Genomic DNA, 23,317 nt, shown 5'->3' on the forward strand with positions numbered 1-23,317 from the left:
TAACGACTGCGCTTCTCATGTGGGCTACTCATGCGAAGGTATAGTTTCGTTAAATCAGCATTGACTGGACGTACGCTATATATATTTGTAAGCCCGGCAAAAATTGTAAAGGCCCATACATAATCGATTGAATAGCATATCTTGTAATGATTTAAAAACAATTCGTAGTTTTCATTTAAATCTACAAAATAGAAACGCATCGTAGTGTGGTCAGAGCCTATTCTTGACCACTTTTTGTTTAAACAATCCTCTTATCAATCCTCATAGCTTGCTTTTCACATATTTTATGATTTTAGTTCGAGCATTACTGTATTAGCTAAACCACTCATTAGTTTTGTTTGTTTAGTTTGTATACCGCCATTAAGTTTTCTTGCTATTGTACTTGAAAAAAATGGTAAAATATTGTCAGGTGGCTGTGGAGAAATTATGTTATGCATAACTAATCTGAATCCACACCCAACATCAGTGTTGAGTTTGATTTCTCATTTCATTCTATTTTGATTATGTTCAGTTTGGGTACTTTTGCTTTGTCATGTGGGAACTAATTTAATTATCACTGGTTCAGGTACAAGTGAAGGTGTTAAGTTATTGTAAGCAATACTGATATTTATCCTCAAAAGTTACTTTTTGATTCTATAAGTCCAACAATTAAAATACACAACTAACAAAATTTCTAAACATTAATATTAATGACAAAAGGTTAAAATAGCTAATAAAAGCTACACCCTTACTCGAACGGTCTTGCTTGCTCGATTCGTACGGGTGCGAGTTTTGACAGTCCGATGAGAGTTCTGGCAGTCTTTATATATAGCGGACTGCCATGTAGTTGAGATAGGGGAGTAGAAGAGGATCACCTGATGACGGAGAAGGAGGCTCCATAGGTAGGGAAAGGATAGAGGCTCCAGAGGCAGAGAGAGGGAGGCTCCCAAAGCAGAGGAGCGTGCCTTAGCAGGCAGAGGAAACCTTAGCAGGTCCTTCAGGAAGGAGAGTCTGATAGATCGACTGCCAGATAAAGGCCGAGTTGTTGGAGCTGTTCTCTTTTATATATGTCTCTGTTAGCCTGTGAGAAGCTGTTTAGGTGCTCAGCTTCTGTTCTTTCTGTTGCAGAGGGATAGCAATTGAGTGAACTTGTTTTAAGTACGTCATGAGAGTATAATTATTTGAAACAGGACTAACTCTAATTGCCTTGGTCGTGTTTGGTACAGGTCTGATATCTTTTAATGGTTTTCTGACATGTCAATTGATGTCCCTTTCCTCATGAGCTACTTCCACAGAAGGTTTCTAAGCTGCTTGTAGATGATATATGATGACTTTCTTTATTGGTGGTCCTCTAATGTATTAGGTGTCATGTTCAGTGTAATATTGCATGTCTCCGGTGTTCAGTCGTTTCTCCATTACGCTATCTGCTTTTGCTAATACTTCTATACAACAATATTACTATCGCTTACCACAATAAAGATTGCTCATATACAGGTTGAAGATATTTTTACTCTATGAATTTGTATGTATTTTAAGTTATAATTTAGCCAAAGGAAGTAGGTGCTTGTTGTGCTATCAAAAAGAGTTGCAAAAGTTATGGTGGTTTGGGTTAGACGGTAGCCTTGATGTTGATGTAAACAGTTAGTCGTGTAGAGAATAACAAGAGGCATCTAACGGCCTTTGTTTGGTACTGCAGTGAAACTTGCAGTTACAATCACCATAACATCTAATTTTATTTAGTGGTCTAAAGCACCCTTTGTTAATCGTGTAATAAATGTGACCAGTTAAACTATTGTAGCTGCTTTAGTTGAACAAACAACTCCATGGAGAAAACAAACATGCTCTGTTGGTCTTGGCTAAACGTAAGCTACTGCAAGCGGAAAAATTTGATACTAATATTATCAGAGATTCGTAACATTAAAAGTATTAAGTGACAATCATCGCATTTAGTTATCATTTATAGGAGTCATAATCTCTTCAATTAATTAATTGTGAGTTGGCTTTTTGGTCATAGAGATCATATGTAAAATCCATTCTACAAAATCTGATTGTTTGGCCAAAACCGAGAGACGCGAGTCAGTAAATTTCCTAGCACATTTTGCATGGATGTTAAAACGTTCTTACCGTTTATCGCCATCTATCTACAATGTCAGCATTTTCTGTTGGTGGTTTCTATTTAACTGTCAAATAGTGATTGGTTTCTCGCAATTTCAAAAAAATGATAGCTAAGCTCATTTTTGTTGTAAAAAGTTACATGAATCCCCAATGCAAATGTTACAACGTGAGCTCTCGAAAGGAGACTGTGTATTGTTCGCGGGAAGGAACAAAATCTTCAAAGATTGTTTCTTCACGAGAGTTTAAAAAATAAAAATTGTCAGCAGGGTTTTGTTTCAGGATGAATTCTTTGTAGTTTTGCACATTTTATGCATTGAAGGGTGCTATGAAGGATCGATATGTAAAACAAGGTAATGCAGCTATGTTACAAGATTACATGATCAAGATATCAAAGAAAATGATAGTTGACATACATTTTGTTGTAGGCCATGCTAAAGTGCGTTTTGTCACGAAGTGCTCCAAGGCACATAAGCACTACCTTGACAAGGCTCTCTAGTTCTGAGTCTTTCAAAGATCAATGGCCTGCAAAGATAACTCAACTCGAGCAGCGAAACCCAGTTCGTCTGAAACGGCGACCTATTCTGTTTGCTAACATTAAACCGAGACAGCATCACCCAAGGTAAGGATGACTAGATCAGTGTTTGAAATTACTTAATGATATGCTATTTCATTTTAAATTACACGCAATTTTCTTTCGGTTTGCTTTGCGAGAGGTTTTAGTTTGGAGAGAGCTAGCACTGCATTTAAATATTTCTAAGATATCCTTTACAATGGTCATCATTCCTCTCATGATGTAATTGCTGTTTCATTCAGTCTGTAGCCGGAGTTGAAATTGTCGTCAGTGATGAATATACTCCTATTAGATAATTTAGTGAAATTGGCAGATTTTGTTTGACTAAGCTATTTGAAAACAGTTATTTTTGATAGTTCTGATTCAGCTCTTCGTTGTAGTTTACATTCTGTTGATAATGAGTATAAACGCTGAGATATAGCCAAAAATAAAGTCTCTCCTAAATCTGTATATTTCATCTTAGCCCAGATAAAAGATGCATATGCAGCAATTAATGAATTTATTAGTGGCTTCAGGAAGTTAATTAGATGACGACGAACCGCTGAGATGGAAGTATGTTTATGATTATTTTTCATAAAATAAGTTAGTGGTTAATTAGCACAAAAACATCATTTTTTATATATATATATATTATTATGATGTTAGTCAGTGTTCAGCAAATGATTATGAAGTGTTTAATTGGTTTTTATGACAGTTGATTTCTGCACTGATCTGGTTTTGAACGAAATCTACATATCACCTATTGCCATTCATGATAGACTTCTGCGTAAAAAACGTTCTTTCAAGAATTAACATCGTAACTGTTTCATTTAAAGGGTAGTCATGATATTTTTGCTCATTTTCGTTCTTTCAAGGGTGCTACATAAGTTGAATCGTCGAATTAAAGAAATGCTGTGAATGTCTATTACCAGAGCTGTTTGAATATACCATTAAGCTGTTGAAAGGCAGCATGCTGACAGGCAATGATGTACATCTTTGTAGTCATGGTAAACAAGAGGATCGTCAAAAGGTTGCATATATCCATTCAAATGATAAGGAGATGGGCACTGAATATCCTCAGTATATACACAGTAAAAAGTCGATATATAACAGATCGAGCAAGCACGAAGACTACCATAGTGAACAAAGATTTATCCCTAAACAAAATCAATTTGTTCATTCTCATCTTGACGATGATAGAATTGATCGGTCAGATCGAAAAGTTCGGGATAAGAAGGCTCACAACCGTCATATGAGTGATATGACTGATGGTCTGCGTGGGGCAAGGTCAGATAGAAGGCACGACAGACTTGCTAGTGACGAATTGGAAAAGTTGAATGATCTACAATTAACAAAGGATGATGATGAGCTGTTTGGTCGATATTCTAAGGGCTCACAAGACCGCTTGCGAGAGCTATTAGAGCAAGACACTGACAAACGTTTTGCGTGAGTTTCTCATCATGACAAACTTGAAAAACCAGCTCTAAAAAGTCTGTTTTTAGCAGTTTTTTTGCATTATTCCGTAATTTGTATATTATAATATTTAATATATAAATGATAGTCTCTAATTTATTCTGTTTTCTGGAGTTCTTACGGTTTGTTAAAGTTAAAGTTGTTCCATCAGGTTATGTTTTTCACAGAGATGAACAAGAAGATAATTTTATTCGGTTGTCACACGAGAATCGTGGTCCAAACAGTATGCACACTTATGAGTCCAAAATAGAACGATTTTGCAAACAAGGGCGGGTAAGTCATACTAATATTCAAAGTATCTTTTAATCAAAACTACCATAATAGTGAAGAAGCAGCCTACCATACCAGCAGGTACCATAAAGTGCTCAAAAAAGTGATTTATTTTATATTAGGATGGATAATATGCTGAAATAATGTTCTCGACCAGAATTTTAGGCTGATTCTGAATATCTAGTTTCTACATCTCTAAACTAGCTACCAGACTAATTATAATGTATTACGTAATACAATAAATTAATATCATTTTTATAATTTACAAGTTGGACCAGTACAGAGCGGGACTGTGATACATCAAACTAGATCAAAATTTGTAGCTGATTTCAAATATCATATTATCAGATTTCAAAAATGCATGGATTTGATATTATATTACATAACAATATTATTATGTAAATTATATGCGTAACTTATATGTATTAATGTATGTAGTATGTATTAAATATGATTGTGGATACCACCCAATTTCATTTGTTTTTGGACCAGAATTTGGAGCTTGTTCTGAGTATGTAATTGACAATTTTCTCAACTGGCCACAACATTTTTTGTAATGTATTATGTAATACATGAATTTAATGATATAATTTCAAATTTCACCAGTTTATCATTTGGAGAAAGCAAGGAGGTTGCAACACATCAATCAAGATCAGAATTTGTAGTATATTTCAGATTTAATATTTATATCTTTCCAAGTTGCATAGATTTGAACTTATATATGGTATTATATAATGTAATGGATTACATAATTTGTCTGTCTGTCGGTCTGATGTAGCACCGTGACTGTGTGTTATCTCCTACACATCTACAAGAAGGAAAATGAATCAAAAACTGTCACAGCTGTTTAAAGATTTGACCAAGATGTAGAATCTTGTTTTTCTGTCTGGTATCAGGGAAAGGTATCATTAGTGGAAATATTTAGCAAACTTTTAAAGACATAACCTGATACTTGATGTATAATAACCTACCTTCACTAGCATTCTCATCAGAATCTGTATTCTTTTCTTCAACACCAGTTTTGTTTCTATAGTCCTTGCACCGACACATATCTGTACATTTGAGTCCAGCCTTCTGGCACTGGCATCTATTGGATCAACATCCTGTCTTCCATCGACAAAACATGTCTTTCATCACATCAGAAGGCGCTCGGTTCTGTGTCATCCATGTGATTTTGAGATTGTCATTAGACAAAATCCAGCCATGACTAGTGGGTAGGGGAGGATCAATTGTTGGCTGCGCAGCTCTACGCCATATGGCTGCTTGGTAACCAGCTCTCATTACATGCAGCCTCAATTCATCTTGGGTTGGAGGAAGATTAGCTTGGGAAATCCTTGAGAGAGAGCAATAAACCAAATACTTTGCTTCATTGACCTTTTCAGTTGTGTCAATATTATAAAGCCTGCATATAAGTTTCTCTATTATAGAGTGTTGAGTATCATCATCTACCTCAAACTCCAAGCCCAAAGAGCTTAATACGTTGATGAACGTTGATGAGGGTTCTGCTTGAGCAAATTCAGAAAGGATTTCTTTCCCTTTGAATGCAATGCGCTGGTACTATCACAACCGCTGGATGTATGTAGACCCAGAAGTGCCTGGCAGTAGGGCGGTGTTAGAATACCCGATACATTTCCAATGTGTATGTATCGCATTCGTTCTTTTTTCCCACAGAAGTAGTACAATTTATCTGATGGAAGCTCATGTACCAAAGGTATACAAATCATAAACACATCTGTACCTTGACACTTTATCATCACCGTACAGTATGATCCTTTGTCTTCCATGATGAACTTTATATGTGCTATCATTCTTGTGTCAGCTTCCTCATGATCTGATGCTAGACTCACTATATTTTTATTACTAGTTTTCCCATCCATTTGAAAACTGATCTTGTTGCACTTGGAAGAAAATGCTATGTATACATCAAGATCCTGTTTGATCTGTGCACTGCTCTACTCCTTACTCAAGAAAGCCACCAAAGCTTTGTCAGCACCCTCTGCCAGGATGTCTGACCATTTTGGTACCATTTGATTTGGTTCAAAAATTGTCACCTTTTGACTACCTTTCAATCCACGATACATTCATTCTGTTGATTTGATGCTCGCTTCAGGATAGCTATTACAGAAAAAATCCACCCGAGAAGAACCATATGATGTAGCAATTGATGCTAGCCTTTTCAATAGGACACTAGCAACCATTCCGAATGCTGCTGAGGGTTTCAAAGCTTGAATCTCAGCCATTCCATCAATGACCACAGCATCAAATTTTGGAAGGTTTTCAAATTTTGTGTAACATGTTGGATGTGGCTCTAGCTTTTTCTCCAATGCTGTCATAAGGGTAGACTTAGCTGTCTTCATCATCAATCCATCCGCATTTGCCAGGCTTCCAGCTTACATTGCCAAGAGAATAAGAAAGTACTTTTCTAAGCTCAATGTTCCTCTGCTGGCTGATTACAAGAAGACGATCAAAGATCCATTCTGTACACTGTAGACTTTTCTTACTAAAAGTTTTCTTTGCACTTTGACTCAAAGCAAAACCTTTCAGTCTGTTTGCCTTTATTGGCGCCTTGAATTCTACTTCTTGAGTTGTCATTCGTTTGGTAACAAAATCTTGAAACTGCTTTTCTCCGATCTGTCTTGCATTTTGTAAATCATAGGCAATGTCAGTTGAAGCCTCTACTCCACTGACGATAGAGACAAGGTTTTTACCTTTGTACTTGAATGGGTTGATTCGAGCTGATATGATTTCTTTGATGAGACATGCTTTCGTCAGCTTTCCATGCTGATTTTGACAAGCCGGGCTTGTCTGAGCTAGTGAACTCCAATTCTAGAAGCTTCTTTATTTCTGTGTGTACAGCTGTCCTTTGTGGATGAGCCATGGTCCATCTCTGTGAGGCAGATTGAGTTTTTGTGAATCCAATGAGACCTCCATGTGATTTAGAATCACGATTGACGGTCTGTTTTGTCGCCATATCACAGGCAACGCTGGAGAATGGGCGGTGATGCTCATATTGAAAGGTAGAAAACCACGGTGATCTGCCATTGCTTGGTAAATTAGAGGGTGAGTCTTTGCCAGCTCCGTCATCTCCATATAGTAAAGTGTACCATACCTTGCATACCCTAGGACACTTATGTATTCGCGGCATCTAACTTTCGCGTTTTCGCGGCAACAGCTTCTCGCGAAAATTTCATGAGCGAAACTAAACTATCATAACGAACGAGCAAAAACGCGAAAATAAATGGCTTTCTTCATTGATATTCACAATAAAATCGTCATATTAGAAATGCAGGCAATTTTCGTGTGTGGTTGGCTCATTGGGCAAGTTTTGCTAAACTCATTATAGCTAATACACCGACTGAGCAGCTTGGCAAAACAAATTAAGATAATAAATTTTTTTTGGAAAAGCCTAGACAAATGAAGAAGATGATGATATTAGCTTAGTCATTGAATTTGTAACTGATGAGGATGACAGTCTGGTAGGAAAAGTCATAAAATTGAATAATAATTATTGTGGTGATGAATTTTATTACCAACCAAAAGCAATAACAACCCGGTGCCATGGCCACCGCACAACCGCGTGCTATAAATACTTGAATTCTAATATTGGTACCTATCAGTCACTGCGGCTTTGACGTCATTGATAGTCTAGGAAACAAATGGCAGCAAGCGATCAAATTACATTATTGATCTAGCCTACACATTTCTACCTGCGGTTCACAAATACAAACTACCGTACTTTTCGGACAATTAGCAGCTACTTTTTTCTGATGATTTGAGCTATGCGGCTTATAGGTAGGCCTACAAGGGTGCGGCTAATCACTGTGGCTTATTCTGTGGCTTTTTCTTTCACCGCTAGGGCGCACTAACGGGAATCTCCAATTAGTGCACTTTTAGCTGTGAAAGAAAATACGAAACAATGCCTCACGGTACTTTCCCGTTAGGCACTAAGTTAAAAAGCGTCGGATAATACGAAACTGTGCCGTTCTGCACTGTTCCGTTTTAAATGGCTTTAAAAAGCACAGTCCTTAGTTCTGCGGCCTATAGTAAGGTGCGGCTTATGTATTGTTTTATTATCGTTTTTGGAAAATAAAGCACATGTAGTTTATAGAGGTGCGGTTTATAGTCCAAACAGTACGGTAGTCCCAAATTGAAAAATATTTCGTACCAGCGAACTGGACCTGAGGAATCTAATGTTTGTTCCACTGCATTTATTTTCACATCACTATATTTTCGCACTCATCAGAGCCGCGAAATTAAGTTCCAGCGAAATTTTACTCTGTATGCTACTCACGAAACTAAATACTAGCGAAATATAAGTGTCCTAGGGTAGTTGGAGTGATCGTATGCAAAAAACCATGGCAAGAGTTGTTGTAGTTAGTTGACATGGAGGTTCTAATCAGGTTCTCTTGTGGCTCAGACAAAACTTAGTAGCTGTGTCACTATTTTAGTATACTTTACCCAAAATCTAAATGTGGGGTTGCCTATTGAAGAGGTGACTATAAAATCTCGGAATGCCTGAATCATGTGGGCGAGTTCAGATTGATTACATTCAGTGTGATTGAAAACAGCTCTACTAACGTCCAAACTAAGAGAGTCAAGGGCACTAGAGGATTCAAGACTTTTAGTGAATTCATCCAACAATAGGTCATACAGTGATTCCATGCAGAGTTTGTGTGCCATGATGGACCTATTGTAACTATGACCATTGATCACCCCTTTCAGGCTTCCTTCAGCGAGACATTGCGATTCTGTGATTATTTTGACCCACCCAGCATCACCATACCTTTTGCCTATCACACCAAGGAAAGCCATCACTGTGTGGAAATCTTCTAATCTAGGGACAAGTCTTGACATGAGAATAGGATTGAGGAAGCAAATAGTTTGTGCTTTACAATATATAGCTTGATCAAACACTACTACAGCAGTTTCTATAGCAAACTTGTCAGCTTCATTGATACTTTTTTGAAGAACCCTAACCAAGGTTTCACCACAATTTTTCACACAATAGAAGACACATTCCTCATCATCCACGCTTTAATAACTCTAAAATGTAAACACTTGACTCATAGCAGTAATTCTAAGCAGGAAAATGGGAATTTCCCGAAATTTTAGGAGTTGCCCTCTCTCGAAATAAAATCGTCCTAGAACTTCTAAATGTGACCAGTTATAGGTGTAGAAACTATATCATTAAACTCAGCATAAAATTCTGGCCAAGAATCTGGTCTTACTTTATTCTCCATATTTATATAAATAAGAGTGAAATATAGCTCTGGGCTGCTTCTCCACTATAAGGAATGTTGCCACGGCTACTGGTAAGCAAACTGTATACATGACACAACAATGCTACTCACCTCCCATTGAACGAACAGAAAAATACAATATAATTTAAAAACGTTCATTTCACACACTTTTTAATTGCTAGTAGTCACCTAGTTTACTACTAGCAGTTCACACAGAAACATCCTTTATAGTTTTAACACTTCTCTTACACTAGTATAATACCCAATGTTGTCTGCTTATTCAATATGGTCATATGAAAAGGCTGTGATACAATTCATATAATTATATAAATCTCCAAGTGTGTTGTATATGTCCAGCTATAGCGATTAAAATCGTGGGATGAAAAACCCGCATCGCAAAGGATTTGATCTCGGAACCTTCCATTCCCATAGCGACAATGTAACTCATTAAGCTACACGAGAGACGACGTATTCATTTGGAAGATAGTCATTACATGAGTTAAAATACAAATAAGGATGCTGTATTACGCGCAATGTCACTAAAACTGGCTCTTACAGCTCTTAATAAGTTTAGCAATACGTATACTAGCCTACTCATATTTGCTAATGGCAACTACATTACCTGCCACTGTTTATAAGTTGTTTTATTACCCGTGCAACGCAGTGCATTCATCTAGTATATTCATATGACTAGGCTGTGATGCAATATAGTCATATGACAAGACTGTTACAATACAGTGCACCCTCAGGATACGATGTTGATCCGTTCAAGGTTGGCAGCGTGTGGTGAAAAATTCGTATGTAGGGGCATAGAGGCCATTGTAATTATACAATGCAAACATCTCCCTATAAAAATCGTCAAAATTTTATAAAAATTTGTACATATTGAACATTAGTAACAAAATAGTATGTTAACAACTATTTTACTGAAATTCAACTTTTTAACATCAAAATTTTATTTTTCATCAGTTTCTGTCTTCACTTTCACTATAAAATTTAGCATGTCTGGTTAAAATCTTTCTCAACATAATTCAACAAGAAAGGCTGAGCGATGCATTATTGAAGGCGGCCTCTCGCACACTTGACCATTTAATGGCCATCAAAAAGAAAAATGAATTTTTATTTACTATACAGGATGTACATACCTTTGGAGTAACATGAATAGAGCTGGTACATGTAGTGAGTAGAGCAGCGAGGAGGCAAAGACGTATCAATGCTAATTATGTTACTGTACATTTGAAAATAAATTTAATACGTAATGAAATGGAATTTTTTTAGCAGGCTAAAAGAAGTTGTCTAATCCTGTCCAATTTTTTCGATTGGTTTTAAAAGAAAAAGTTTAACACTTTTGGGTCCTGAAAAGCAGAAATGGCCAGGAAGACACAGCTTTCCTGCTGGTGCAGAGAGTGCTCTAAGAAAACAAGCTGGCTTGGTGCAATGTAGAAAATAGCCTACTTGATCACTTAATGAGGATTATGCTTGCTGGTGCACTGTAAATGCTGGTGCAATGCAGAAAATTGCTAGCTAGCTTACGCTTGTAAAAGGATCTAGAGAAGTTGTGCAGTAGTTTGTCTTGTATGAAATGTGCACAAGAATCAATGTAACCATACATACAGATGTTTGTATGTATTTATATCCTAGAGGGCAGGGCTTTAGCAAGTTCTAGAAAGTAATAAGGATGCATCAACTATCTTGAGTAGCTAGTTATAATATATGAGTTCACGCATACGATGATTTGTATTTACGTACTAAAAAACAGGCCCACCTGCAAAGACATGACTAAACAAGAAAATTAAACATACAATCAAAATTAAATAAATAAAATGTGAAATAAAATGAAATAAATAAAACATGAAACGAAGATAAATTAATGATATGCATTATACATACATTGTACAGTATTGTTTTTATGTACCAGTCCGCATCAGTAAATTAAACACTTGAAATTTTTCTGCTGATATAAGTTTTTCTGTCTCTTTTACTTCCTCACCCCCACTAAATGGTTGCTCCTCTTGAATGCTGATCCCGTGCATGGCCTCCAACTCCTTCAAGTCGTCAGTCATAAGCTCCTCCTTGTGTTTGCTTTAACGGATTTCTTGTTTTTAATAACAATAATTGCAATTTTTGATTGGTTGCGACCATATTCCTTGGCAGTATTAACAATGCGAGCGCCTTCTTCCTATTTATTTATGACCTCCAACTTTGTTGTCATGGAAATCATTTTTCCTTCATCTTGTAACGTTTGTATCGGTCTCAGATTCTATAGCTAACGAATTAAATATAGATACATGTAGTTATATACGTATGCTGACTAAAAGTTTATAGTAAAAGGGAGTATAACGCTAAAGATGAATATTTGCTCTCGCTTAAATATACTTTTCACAAATTTTTCTTGGTGGAATGCTGACCTGAAAAAACTCGGTCGTCGTGTCTCTTCTGAACGTTATGAAAATATTGTCGGCGAACCGCATTTCGGCGTCTTTCTTTTTTTGACGTACGTCATAAGCACACTGACTGCCAAATTTGAGCTCGGGCAAAAATTTTCTTGAATTCGTATGGTGAAATAAAAATCTTATATCAGGGTAATCGTATCCTGAGGGTGCACTGTATAGTCACATGACAGGGTTGTGATACAATATAGTCATATGACAAGGCTGTGATACAATATAGTCATATGACTGACAAGGCTGTGATACAATATAGTCATATGACAAGTTTGTGGTACAATATAGTCATATGACAAGGTTGTGGTACAATATAGTCATATGACAAGGCTGTGGTACAATATAGTCATATTACAAGGCTGTGGTACAATATAGTCATATGACAAGGCTGTGGTACAATATAGTCATATGACAAGGCTGTGGTACAATATAGTCATATGACAAGGCTGTGGTCCAAAAACTCGGTGCCAAATCTAGAACTTCAAGCTAAACCAACTTCTCTCTTTGTTGTTATGATTCAATTAAAATGTTGCAGATGGCTGAAGCTAAGGAGTACTTTGAGAGAATTGTCAAGGAGTACAGAGTCAAGCCTACCTCCTTCATGTACTCTAATTTGATAAAAGGCTATGCCAAGAAGAGTGATCTGAAGAGATGTCTTTCTTTGTATAGCGATGTTAGTGTCCCATTTTCATATTTGATTGCGTGTGTCTCTTTTGTCACACTTTCATAAGTGTAGATATGTTAGAGGGTATGCATCCATAGGTTACCATAGTGTAACTATGGTAACTCCTTGGTGCCCTCTTCTCACAATATTACTAGTTCAATTACATGTTCTTAAAGGACTATCTAAGCATTGTACAATATTACTAGTTCAATTACATGTTCTTAAAGGGCTATCTAAGCATTGTACAATATTACTAGTTCAATTACATGTTCTTAAAGGACTATCTAAGCATTGTACAATATTTAAAAAATGACAACAAAAAGAACAAAATCAAAAGATATATCTAAAACACGGTTCACATAATATATTGAAATATTAAATCTGAATCGCAACTGAACTGCAACAATCAAGGCAATTTTTGCAGTTTTTGTTGCTTTTTTTATGGACAAATTTTTAAAAATTCTGATATTTTGTTTTTCAAATGTTTAATGCAGATAGTAAACAGTTTGTATAATTTCCATGAAGTCTAACCACTATGCATTTCACTTTATGACTTGAGGTTGAAAATGGCAAATAAGGAAAATGGCAGTTTTTCTGCTTATGAACAAAATACAGTGTTGTATTAATATTATTAGTCTAGGTTTTGGGCGTTAAAATGGACCGTGTTATGTTTTATTAGAATGTCTTGTCAATGAACTAACCCAATGCAAATAGTCAGATTATGCTGATTCTGGTCTATTCAGGATCCGCTGCCTCTCTAACCATGGATGTACTATGTGTTTCATTTTATGACTTGGGTGTATGTTATATATATATATAAATATATATATACTTTCATTCGGCAGTCGATAATCATTTTGTAAAAAAGTGTTTTAAACATGGTGCCACAAAAGAAATAATAAATAAAAATAAAGGTATTGTGATATGGTATCATTAACGCAAAACCAAAAATGTTAAACAGCATCTCTCATCCTTCACTAGAGTAGCTTTAACAACCTTTTTATAATGATGGTGAAGTGATATTTACATGTAAAAGTTCATATTATAAAATGGCTTAAATATTGTTGTAGTTGGTTTTCTCAGACTGCATACGCACTGTAGTTGCCTCCTCCATTAAAGGTACAATTGATGTTTGTATGACTACTATATAAAATACCAGTTCCATAGTGCTACTATGTAATAATAACTATGGTAACAGTGATATGATTTTCAGCATATAATGTATCATTCAATGTTATACTGATCTGTTGATTTTTATGCAGAACTTTTGAGTAATTTACAGACCCAGGCTAACTCAAGTTCAAGTGTGTGTGCGTGTGTGTATATATGACACATGTATATATACATTGTATATAAGTATACGAGTTTGTAGGTGTAGGTATCTACAGCCTTACTTTGGTGTATCATGTATCTACTTGTGTGACTGTAAACATTTACTTGCTTGTATGAGTGTACGCATTTACATATGGATATATATAAGCTCTTGCATACAAGTGCGTGTCAATGAATGTATGTATGCTAATGTATGTGTGTATATTCGATAGTGCTCACATGTTTGTACATGGCATGGATAGTTATCGAGGAAGGTTAGCGTAGTAAATTTGTGGTGACTATGATAATAGGGTGAGCTTAACGAAACTGTTTTGCATAAATTTTAGTTTATTATCATATAAACAAATAACAAATAAGAGTATAGCATAAATTATGTTTAAATATTTTGTAGATGAAAAAAATGGGGTTGATGGACCGTGACAGTCATATATACACGTCTCTATTTGAGGCTTGTATGCGTGTCAGTGACAAGACGGAAGCCCTTGAAGCCGCACTCCATGTACTAGGAACCATCCGGCATGATTCGGTGGAAATGAGTGGAATAACCTACAAGGTATAACCTTTATCTTTGCTATGAAACTCTTGCACGCTGCCTTAAGCTGACTGTTTGTAGTTGTTGCATCATATCATCAGTCCATACTTTGATATCTGTGTAACTTGTTCTCTCAGGCAGCTGTGAAATGCTTTGGCTTGCTTGGAGACTTGGAGACAGCATTTAGACTCGCCGATGAATGCAAGTCTTCACAAAAGCATGACGACTACATGCTCAGCGCCCTTTTAATTGCCTGCAACTCTCATAAAACTGCTGGGTTTCAGCTTGCTATCGGTGTAAGTAGATACAGATACTATCAGAGTGAGTCTAGACATATTTTACTATCAAAGTAAGTCCAGACATATCACACCCAGGGTTGGCTCGGTTTAAACCAGCCGAAAAACACCGGTTTTTATGGTGTTTTCGTTTTTTTCATTATTTTTTGTGGAAAACATAATATTTTAAGCTACTAGTGGTTCCTGTGCGGTAGAAATGCAACTATATGTAATTATAGCTGTAGAAGTTTATTTAAGACGCAGTAGTAAATTGATGGCAGAGCTCAAGTTGAAACTACATGAAATCCTACCACAACAATGAATTAGTGAATTTTATTTTTAATTGCTTTTATCAAGTGATATAATGATCTCTTTAATGATGAAATATAAAAACCGTGTGAAATATACTAATCCAATCATCATCGCTAATAATGAATGAATACTTTCTCAAGTCTGGCCAGTGAGAAAGGATTACTTATAATTAGAAATTAAAACAATAAAATCTTTTTGTTTTTACTTTGGGCAAAAGCTGTAAGTTTGCAAACTAATATTTCATTTATTGGGCACAAGCCAAAGTAGTTGGATTGTTGGAATTCAGTTTACCAAGTTTTTTGTGTTTTGAACAGTTGTGCCTCAAGTTTCCAACATGCCTCGCAAACAGGATCCCGTATGGCAAATTTTCACTTGAACTGCAAAAGGCAAAGGTTTTAAGGGAAAATTTAATAGGTGGGGTGTCGTAACGCAATGTCACGCAGATAGGCTTGAAGCTCACGTAGCAAAATATCAAGCTGACCACCAATTTAGACAGTGATGCTAATATTCAGGTGATAGAAGTTGAGTCATCTGCCACTGCTCCAAACACTAGCAATGCATCTGCATTATGTTCTGCTCTAGACTACCACACGGCTAATCACTGGGATTAAAGTTCCTATTTATACATAGAGCTGTATGTGAAATATTCACTGTATGTAATAAGATTTTTGCTCTGTATTTCATCAATCATGTTTGATTAAAGACTCATTCCGAAATTTCCATGTTTTCTCTCTTTTTCCCCATAACAACTCCCACAGTACCATCTTTAACAGATGATTCCACGTATGTATGTTCAATACTCAATCATGCAGCTATACTAAGTGATGTTAATTAGACTTAAAATTGCAAAAACTTTGGTAAAATTATAAAAACCATAAAAACCGGTTTAAACTATAAAAACCGGTTTAAACAAAAAAAACCTGGTTTTTTCATAAAAACCGTGGTTTTTTCCAACCCTGATCACACCATAAGAATGTTTTCAGGCATATTGTACTAAGACAATATTTTCATGTCTGTTGCATGTATATTTTCTTAGGTGTGGCGGGCTCTGCGAAAGAAAAAGCACATTCATCTCAGTACGAAACAGTATAACCTTCTTCTTCGCACTCTGACTACTGGTGGAGGGAACATGCAGAGCTTCAGACAGCTCATTCAGCACCAGTCTCCAGAAGGAGACAACTCCAATTTACAAGTTTCACAAACTCTTCTGCCTCACACAGTGGACAAGTCAGAAATTGTGACAGACAATCTTCTAGTCCTTTCTCCTGGCGCTCTTCAGGCTGACACCTTAGAAGCTGGTACGAGTCACAAATCTGGAGACCCCGTTACCAAGGAAAAGTTTTCAGAGCAGACGGAGTTGGTGTCCATATCTGAGGAGCTCGTTAAGTCTGATGCGGCGGATCTGATGCCCTTTCAAGAAGAGCCTTGTTCGTTCCTACCTGACATACTAAATTCAAAGCACAAGCTACCGGCAAATATTGTTCTGCAGTCTCTGGACGAGCCACATGACCGTCTCACGTTACTAGGTTTGTGTGGTTACTTGTTGGTTTTTTTGCACTGCATTCTGAAGGCATGTAATCAGTGAATAATGACTTCACTGGTTTCTATTAAATACGTGGTAAATAGTGAATACTATTTTTGAAAATTTCACTATTTTTGTCCTGAAACTAAACAGAGTTTTCTATTGCAATGAAGTTGCTAAAACTCATTTATATGGTGGTGTCAAAGGGTCAGTATAGCTGTCCCAGCTTGGTGAGTTTCTCAAGCTGTCTTATCCGTTATTGTAGGCTAAACTGTAACCATAGTGTTTAAGTTAAACCCAGAACCACTGTGAAACACATTTCTCTAGTCTGTGATGGCCATTGGCTTGGATCAGCCAGGCCAGTGGATGTACCACCTTTGTCTTTTTGCAAGAAACAAATTGTAGTGTTCATTATCATTTGTTCTGGTAGAATCTGTTTTACTTTTTATATATGTATACATACATATCTAACAATTCTATACCAATTATTCTGTGTTCTGTGATGTTGGGGAGTTTTTGCCCTCAAATGTGTACGTAGATGAATTAATAGATTTTCATGAAATACAAAAACTTTAAAAAAATGTTTCACAGTTTTAGCTTTAAATAAAGTTATATTTATGTATATATTAAGCTCTGTGATTTTATTTTATTCAGCATTCCTATAAGTTTTACATATACGGTATATGAGTGTATGCATCTACATATATTTATATGCATGAAAGTACATGTGTAAATATTTTTGTATGTATATTTAAGACTATGTATGTATGTGTATGACTATGTTTGGATGTGTATGACTATGTATGTGTATGACTATGCATGTATGTGTATGACTATGTATGTGTGTGACTATGTATGTGTATGACTCTGTATGTATGTGTATGACTATGTATGTGTGTGACTATATATGTGTATGGTTATGCTTGTATGTATTGGTATGTTTGTATGTATGTGCTTGGCTATGTTTGTATGTATGTTTGTTTATGAGACTATGTTTGGATTACATTTATGACTACCCTATGTTTGTATGTGTGCATGCGCTCAATTTGGTCAAGATGGAGGCACCTGAAGGAAAGCTGATAGACTATATTTACAGGAGGTGTGCCCGGAGTACTCAGCCGTATGAAGGGCCATGGATGCGATCCAGATGTAATCACTTTCTTCTACATGCTCCGAGCTCTACCAAACAGCAAGAAGTATGAAGATGGACTACTGCAAGCCATGCAGGTGCTAGTTGAGATGTTTGCATACTTACTATCTTGGAAATTGTCACATCATTTATTGTGACAATTTACAAGATAGTAAGATTGTTTAACAAACAATCATATATATAATATATATGTTTGTAATATTATATATAATAATACAATTATATATATATATAATTGTTTATATATAAACAATTATATATATATATATACATATATATAATTTATGGCTATTGACTAAATTCACAATGAGTAACAATGCTGTAAATGAGAATTTTAGTTTTCCAACAGAGATCCAGTTTATTTAGCAAATCAGTGTATAAAATATTTTACTCACTTTTGCTACATACATGTATATGAAAGGCTATCTATTAAAATAATATGTTTATAATTTAGTTTACATAATCATTCGAATACCTCTACAGCTGTTTGGTTTACGTATTTGAAATTAGGACAAAATGGGGATTAATTTAATATATAATTTATGGCTATTGACCAAATTCATGGAGTAATAATGTTGTAAATGAGAATTTCAGTTTTCCAACAAAGAGGTCATTTATTTTGCACACGATGGCAATTGTCTCTTTGAAAATACTTTAAACCATTGTTCTGTAAACAATAAAATTTCAGAGGAAGTGGTTAATATACTTACAATGAAAGCATTTATTTTACAAAAATTGCAAATAATGGCTCTATAATATAATATCAGTGAAGTTAATACTGACTACCTGTTGATGACATGTCATCAACAGGTAGTCAGTTGATGGCATTCGTGTCAAGGGTTACAGTTGGCCATATCTAGGCCAAACCTACTGAGATTAGTTGGAGCTTTTTAGTTTCACATCAGTTGGTAGTCTGAAAAAAAAAAACACGAACATCGCAGAAAGTGCATCATTCTAAATCGCCTAATACAGCGATATCATTCAGCCGTAAAAAGTTTATTGTGTTGCTTGAAGAGCACACAATAGTAATGGATGACAGCACGAATATGACTTCTTTATTGCAGGAGAACAGCGTAACACCAGATGGCAAATTTTATCAATATCTATTCCTACGAGCAGCACAAAGGCGCTGCCCTAATGAGTTGTGGCAGCACTACCTTTCCTCTTGTGAAATGGATGTCACTCACACCAAAGAGGCTTACTCTATCTTAGCCGATGTATGCACAACGTTACACAAGTGTCGTCAGCTGCTCACACACATGAAGGTAAATAGGAGATCATCGTGACTGCATTTCTAGAAGCTGATGTACTTGGTAAAAACTATATTTGTCAACATTTTAAGTTATATAATTCAATGGAAATTGTATCTTGATTGGTGTAAATTTGCAATATAAAAAAGCATTGGTCATCAGCATGTTTATCATAAACTCATCAGCATGTTTATCATAAACACATCTGTGAAAAGTAAATTATTCATAGATATAACTGTCATGCATCTTATGTACTTTTACAGTAGATGTAGTAGACATATCTGTCATGTGTACTTTTATTACAGATACCGTAAAACCTCTATTGAACTCCATGAGGCTCTATTTTTCAACCCTTCCCCTATAATAGTGGCGGTCAACTAGACTCTAGCGTTGTATTTTTCAAATGGTTCGTCAGAGTTTTAGGAAGATAAATTTAACCCTTCCATGGGCGAAGCGAATGTTGCCTACATTTTGCACACTCCTTCGAGCAGAGCGACGTTAACCCTTTTAGATGCAAGAAATCTGCTTCTCACCTCCAAAATTCTCCAAATTCCAAACTCCAAAACTCACCTCCAAATTCTTGTAGATCTCTAAATAAATATGTATTGAGAAGCCGAGAAATATCCCTACCAGTTAATATCTATTGCTTGAAATTAACCTGCGATGATATTATAGCCTGTGGCCCTGATTTGCAATTTATTAGAGCTTTAAATTTTTCATTTCGTTCTAATTTTGAAGGCATTTTTTTTATTTTATAACTAACTTTAGCAATGTTGTATAAAAGCTCAATGCACTCATTGATATGTTTGCTACAGTTTGCAGCCAAAACTGGCACTTCAGGTGCTTTTTATGTGCAATAGAAGAAGAGTTATGAGCGCTGATCCATTGTAAGCTGAGTTAAGATACTGTAAAACATCTATTTAAACGCCATGGCCCTCTATTTTCCCCAAGCTTTTCCTATAGTGGTGTTTAATTAGAGGTGCCGTTCAAATAAAGGGTGGCGCTGTATTTGTTGACTAGCTCATCTGAATTTTAGGAAAATAAATTTAAACCTTTTATGGGCGAAGCAAATGCCGCCTATATTTTGCACTCTCCTTCGGGCAGAGTGACATAACGCTGTCCCCCTCAGCATTATGCTAAACCTTTTTTCATATATATGTGTCAAAGTGTCAGACCGAGTTAGACAGGAAACACATTTGATTATAACAGATTAGCGTGGTACTGCTATTGATTATTTCGGTTGCGTCGCTTTCAAAGTTTTAACGAAAAAACTGTATAGGTTTGGAGTTAAAAAATGGACATGTTTTTCATTTTTAAAGACGTTTGTAATGTTTTGAAGTTAGAATAAGTTATAAAAATGGCTTCTATTGCCTTGTACGGTGTACCTAAAGAGTATTCTCATCATTTATCAAAATCCTTTAAAGTCTTCAAGTAAGATTGTAAACCACATGGATGAGTCTGAAAACAATGGATATTATTTAGACCTTAGTGACTTTGAATCAGAGTTGAGTTCTGATGACTGTGATGATCGATTTTCTCAGGTACACCGCCACTAAAACCATGGCGACCACTACAACAGCAGCAAATGAATTAATTGATATTGATGTAACCGAGTCATTATTAGTAATATTTTGTGGACACTTTTCTACTGATCACTTGCTATTTTGGGTTCCTAAATATCAAAGATTGTCAAAGTGGAGGGAAATATAGGTGACGTTCAATTAAAGGGTGGCGCTGTATTTTTCAACTCAATTATAGAGGCGCTCTATTAGAGGTGGCGTTCACATGAAGGTGGAGTTCAAATGAAGGTGGCATTCAATTAGAGGTTTTACGATATGTCCATCATAGGTGCACTTATCACTGGCAAATTGATCGTAGGTACATTTGTCATTGTCATATCTGTCCATAACTGTCAGTATATTTATCATAAACATATCTGTCATAGTTGCGTCTATTATAGATGTCTGTTATTCAGTCATACCTCGACATATGAGTGCCCCAACATACAACAATTTTGAGATATGAGAAATATTCTGAACAAATCTTTGCCTTGAGATACAAGACAGAATTAATTTGAAAAATGAGCATACAAGACAGTTCTTGATGCCGCTGCTAGGTGTCCGAGTTTGTGGACGGTCGCTTACCATTACTCAGCCTTACTCATCGAATCATTTTGAAAAAGTTCAAAGCGTCAGGCTAAAAGTCAAAGTGACAGCGAGTCAAAAAGAGCCAAGCAACAAAAGTAAAAAACTGAAAATGAAAACAAAATTAGAAGTAAGTTCAGTGTAATGTAAAATTAAAACATAATTTTAAGTGTGTGTGTAAAGTAAGCTAAGATCATTTCAGTTTAATTTAAAGTCTCTGTTACATTATGAAGTGGCACAAATGTCTAGTGTACCGAATGTGTCACTGTCAAGTCTCTCTCACACTGCTTTTGACCGCTACTGTCCGCCTCGAAAGTATGAACTCTATGCAGTACTGTGCATAGTAATGTTACATTTATTGTAAATCACATAGATATAATATACCCTTTATTATATCTATGGTAAATCTTATTATTTAAATGGCTTTATTATAAATTTATTATATTTATGGGTTTATTATATCTATGGTAAATCATTACAAACTAGATAAGTATTTGTTACCTTGTGAGTGTAGATGGTGAATTAGAATGATTAATAACACATTTTTCCATAGTAATACCCTGTTTTTTTTGGTGGTTTTTTCAGAGGTTTGGAATGAATTACTTTGTATTTGGTTATTTTATCTAGGAAAAATTGATTTGAGATACAAGAGAGTTGACATACGACCTGTCGTGGAACGCATTAACGCATTAAGCTCATATGTCGAGGTATGATTGTATGTTTATCATAGACCTTTCTGTCTCAGTTATATTTACTTTGTATTCGCTAGGAAGCCAAGTTTGTGCCGACATTAGCAATGTTCAAAAGCATGCTCCGTCTGGCAGGCTGCACCCACTTTGATCACCTCAAGCTTATTCTTGAGGAGATCAACAGGTGCAGTCTCAGGCCTGACGGAGAGCTCTGCGACATTCTTGCAAAAAAGTTGGAGACAGGAAAATCGAAACTGGTAACGCAGGTGAGCATCATAAGCAACTACTGTTATAATCTTACACTAAGTTATGGGGAGATTGATTATTGTCTTGTAGGAAATCGAATTTGTTTTCTTTTGCAATATTAAAGCATGTTTGTAACTCTTTCTCGTGTTTTTTTCCATCCCCGTTTTATTAAACTTTAATATTTTGACAGGAAATCAACGAAAATGAGAAGCCACGGTTAGCAATTGATGGTGAAGCCATGAGAAGTTATAGTATATTCTATAAAGATTGGTTGCAAGCTAGTGGTGTGGCCTAGCAATATCATGTGTAGTGGCCCGTTTAGGCCTTTGTGTGTGGATGTGTTGAACAGTCTGCTCTGTGTCCGGCAGCGGTTTGCTCAGTCTTTCACAATCATGCATAGCGAATTACCTGGTCGTATTTTAGTGGCTGTTTAAGGCTGTGGTCACTCTGTAGCTTAGCCAAAACTTCCCCAGTGCATAACTCAGCTGCGCTGGTCAGAACTAAAGTTTAGTGGTGAATGTTACAGCTACTTCTCATGATTCCATATATTCCATTGAAATCACGATTGAATTATTTATGCCAAAATGATGTGAATATTGCACTTGCCAATAATATGCTGCCCAATCAAACGCAAGCTTCACTGTAGCTGACCAATAAGAGTCCAGTATGCCCAAAACCATTCAATTGCAAAGTTCTATACTTCAGTTGCTTCAAAGACAATGTGTTGCTTCTGATTTCGGAAGCTTTGCTTCAGCTTTTGTGTGACCACAGTTTACATCAACACAGGGTGAACAGAATCAGTGAACATGGAGATTTGTTTCTAATATTGCTGAAATGGCGAATTACCAAAAGAGTTAAAAGATGTAAGAAGGTCGATAGTCTTTATGTATCTATATTGTTTTTTGTCCAGTGACAAAACTAACAAATACTATTCATACATATCTTCACTGGTTGATTTTGTTTCATCGTTCTAATATTTAAATCTATTTTTGTAAAACAATAAAGCAGTTATGAAGATGACAACTATGTGTGTACTATTACTGATTACATACTAGCTAGCCTCTGCATCTACTAGCAGTTCATTTTGATTTTCGTTTGCAGAATAACTCCTATATCTTATATAATGGATA

The 23,317-nt window shown here is 35.9% G+C and overlaps 1 protein-coding gene across 1 annotated transcript; it reads left to right on the forward strand.

The window, feature by feature from the left end:
- On the forward strand, positions 1 to 23,206 carry LOC137391113 (pentatricopeptide repeat-containing protein 1, mitochondrial-like). The gene is made up of 12 exons (XM_068077477.1): positions 1 to 38; positions 2,520 to 2,713; positions 3,647 to 4,090; positions 4,285 to 4,390; positions 12,607 to 12,744; positions 14,459 to 14,620; positions 14,737 to 14,895; positions 16,223 to 16,712; positions 17,805 to 17,935; positions 18,923 to 19,123; positions 22,022 to 22,207; positions 22,378 to 23,206. Exons 1-12 carry the CDS (start codon positions 18 to 20, stop codon positions 22,480 to 22,482), a joined length of 2,337 nt encoding a protein of 778 aa, XP_067933578.1. The 5' UTR covers positions 1 to 17; the 3' UTR covers positions 22,483 to 23,206.
- Positions 23,207 to 23,317: the final 111 nt, after the last annotated feature.

Source organism: Watersipora subatra, chromosome 3 (assembly GCF_963576615.1).
Source record: "Watersipora subatra chromosome 3, tzWatSuba1.1, whole genome shotgun sequence".
Classification (NCBI taxonomy): Eukaryota; Metazoa; Bryozoa; class Gymnolaemata; order Cheilostomatida; family Watersiporidae; genus Watersipora; species Watersipora subatra.

Bases quoted from the DNA above. Each gene is read 5' to 3' on its own strand.
- LOC137391113 (XM_068077477.1), top strand. From the start codon at position 18: ATGTGGGCTACTCATGCGAAG. The intron at 17,936-18,922 runs GTGCTAGTTGAG...TCTTTATTGCAG, and splicing joins GACTACTGCAAGCCATGCAG to GAGAACAGCGTAACACCAGA. The intron at 22,208-22,377 runs GTGAGCATCATA...ATATTTTGACAG, and splicing joins AATCGAAACTGGTAACGCAG to GAAATCAACGAAAATGAGAA.